The sequence below is a fragment of the Eucalyptus grandis genome, chromosome 8, assembly GCF_016545825.1.
Source record: "Eucalyptus grandis isolate ANBG69807.140 chromosome 8, ASM1654582v1, whole genome shotgun sequence".
NCBI lineage: Eukaryota > Viridiplantae > Streptophyta > Magnoliopsida > Myrtales > Myrtaceae > Eucalyptus > Eucalyptus grandis.
The window spans coordinates 51,275,237-51,277,802 of record NC_052619.1 but is presented as its reverse complement, the minus strand read 5'-3'; the positions used below and the strand labels follow the sequence as shown (position 1 = coordinate 51,277,802).

The following is a 2,566-nucleotide window of genomic DNA, read 5'->3' as shown; positions in this document are numbered from 1 at the left end:
GCGGCAGAGCAAGGGTTCAACCCTCAGCCCGCGTGTTTCCTCCTTTTTTTTTTTTTTTATAAATAATCTTTTTTTTATAATTTAGTTTAATCAATTTTGATATTAAAATTCAAATCTGTGCCAAAATGATGTCATTTTTGTGTTTATTTACTAAATCCGTTCTTTGGCGAGCAAAAATAATAAAAAATTATCATGTAAGATTTCTGGTGGGATTCGCCGGATGTGGCATTTAAGTGTCTTTTTGTGCTAAGTTTTGGCATTTTGATTGTATTTCTTCCGATAAATTTCTATACTTTACATGCTTCTTGCTGGCACGACGGGGAAGATATTTAGCTGACTCCAACGACGATACTCACTTATCTAAGATTTCCCCTGTTGAAGGATAACGCAAAATGGCCATCTTCCAATTTTAGTGGCCTCGTAACAATCGAAAGGTCACGGTAGTTGTGATAACCTCTTCTTTGCTGTTTCGATTTTTTCTCAGGCGCGCGAAATGGTCATGTTTCGGATCCCCATTGATTCGATCGACGAGAGAACAGACTAATTTGGATTAAAGAAAATGGACTCCTAAGTAACTTCTGCATTTACCCTAATCTGTTGAAGCGGAATCATCCGAAACAGTTTTATGGGTCGGTCTTTTGAACTCCTGTGCTTGCAAATACGATTTTTGTCGTCATTAATCATTACTGGTGTGGAAAATTCCACTCGCTTTGCCCGAAACTTAGACAAATCAGACACGAACTTTACCTCCTCCTCTTGCTTAAAACTCCTTCGAGGTTTCCTCTCCTTACACCTCTCTCTCTCTCTCTCTCTCTCTCTCTCTCTCTCGGCAGTACATCTGTTTCAGGACCCCCTCTCCCTCCTTTTCTTATTCAATAACTGTGTCCGGCTTGTTCCATACAAGTGGAATCCAAATGAGTAAAAAAGAGGTCTCGAAGATCCAGGTACGCATTTTGTCCCTCCTAACTTAGCTCACTGGTGGTATCCCCTCTGTACTTTGCCTTGTTTTAAGCTCAAGAGTCGTAGATGATCGTCAGACTTCACGTGTTACCATTCGGGTGTGTGCTCCGTTTTGCTTTGGGAACTAATCTCTCTTTTCATACTTGGTAATGACTTTCTGGAGCGAAACTTCGCATAGGAAGTTTCGCTTCATTCGTTAATTGTTTTTTTTTTTTTTACTTTTGTTATTCTTTTGTTGGAGTGAGAGGAGTTGTTCTTCACACCTGTTCTTGTTCTCTGGTTTGCACGTGCATGCAGAATTCGGTTCTTAAAGTGTACATACACTGTGATGGCTGTGACCGGGATGTGAAGAAGGCCTTGGGGAAAATTGCTGGTATTACTCCTTTTTCAGTTCCAGTCCTCCTTATTTGATCTTATCTTATTCTTCAAGCCTCTCTCTGTCTCGCTCCGTGTTTGGATTTTAGTTAGATATATCTTGAACCTCCACTGAAAAATTCTTCCCGTGACATTATAGTAATTCTGTGTTCAAGTATACTCAATCACCTTCAATTAAAAAATTTCTTGGTTAATTTTTATTTTTGTTTCTTCTCTTTTTGGTTGGTGTGTTTCAGGGGTTCTCACCGTCAAAGTAGATAAAGAACAGAACAAAGTGACCGTTTCCGGGACCGCAGCCCCAGATCTGCTCATCGAGAGGCTAAAAAAGTTGGGCAAACATGCAGAGCTTTTGAATGCTTAGAAGTCCAACAAGAGCAACCCCCCGTCCGTGGACATTCATATTGACGATGGCAAAGGTGGCAACAAGGACCGAAAGGAGGGCGGCGGCGGTGTCGGACTGACCTTTATGTTTAATCAATAACTGCTCCATAATGACTTTTAGTAGAGATACCTGCATAACTACAAGCTGAATTTATCGGTATTAATAGTAATCAATAACTGCTCCCTCCCTCCCTCCTGTCAATCTGATCTCAGTTTGTATGAAGTGGGTACGTGAGAAATTGCAGAACGCTGGGAAAGAATTTCCTAGTCCTTGTTAAATGCTATTTTGGTGAGACACAGTGCATAATTTTTTATGCTATTTTGCTTCTATTATGTGATATTCTTTACCGCCTGAGCATCATTTTTGTTATGTGAATATTTCAACTAAGACGAAATAATCAGGAAATGGCCAGAATTGGAAATAGGAAATAAGATATTTTGCTTTTTGTAAGATAACCCCAGGCTAACTCTTATAAATAGATACGTTTGGGTTCACAGGAGAGAGGTTTTTGATTAGAGAAAAGAGAGAGACGGCTACAGTGCTCGTAAAAGAGAGAGGCGTTCTCTTTGCAGCAATCTCCCACGAAGCCAAAAGCATAACTCCCGCCGCTTCTGCCCGATCTCGACTGAAAATTTTCCGTTGTCTTGAGGCGAATTCCGCATACACTTGCATCAGTGAAGCAATTCGACAAATCAGCCGAGTCCATGACTAGTCCCGGCATCCTCTGGTTTCTCGCCGTGCTTCACCGAGCCCAGAACAATATGTTCCAGCCAACTTGCCGCACCAAATCAGTTCTCATCGTCACGACCGAGTCCCCTCGTAGCTAGCCTCGTTGCCTTGACTATTCTC

At 41.3% G+C, this 2,566-nt stretch overlaps 1 protein-coding gene across 1 annotated transcript; it reads left to right on the top strand.

Annotated features, from left to right (window-relative positions):
- Positions 1 to 817: 817 nt before the first annotated feature.
- On the top strand, positions 818 to 2,000 carry LOC104414895 (heavy metal-associated isoprenylated plant protein 32). The gene is made up of 3 exons (XM_010026115.3): positions 818 to 944; positions 1,258 to 1,333; positions 1,572 to 2,000. Exons 1-3 carry the CDS (start codon positions 915 to 917, stop codon positions 1,694 to 1,696), a joined length of 231 nt encoding a protein of 76 aa, XP_010024417.2. The 5' UTR covers positions 818 to 914; the 3' UTR covers positions 1,697 to 2,000.
- The last annotated feature ends 566 nt before the right edge of the window (positions 2,001 to 2,566 follow it).

Excerpts from the sequence above, each read along its gene's own strand:
- LOC104414895 (XM_010026115.3), top strand. The coding sequence starts at position 915 with ATGAGTAAAAAAGAGGTCTCGAAGATCCAG. Across the intron at positions 945-1,257 it reads AAGAGGTCTCGAAGATCCAG|AATTCGGTTCTTAAAGTGTA; the intron begins GTACGCATTTTG and ends ACGTGCATGCAG. Across the intron at positions 1,334-1,571 it reads GGCCTTGGGGAAAATTGCTG|GGGTTCTCACCGTCAAAGTA; the intron begins GTATTACTCCTT and ends GGTGTGTTTCAG.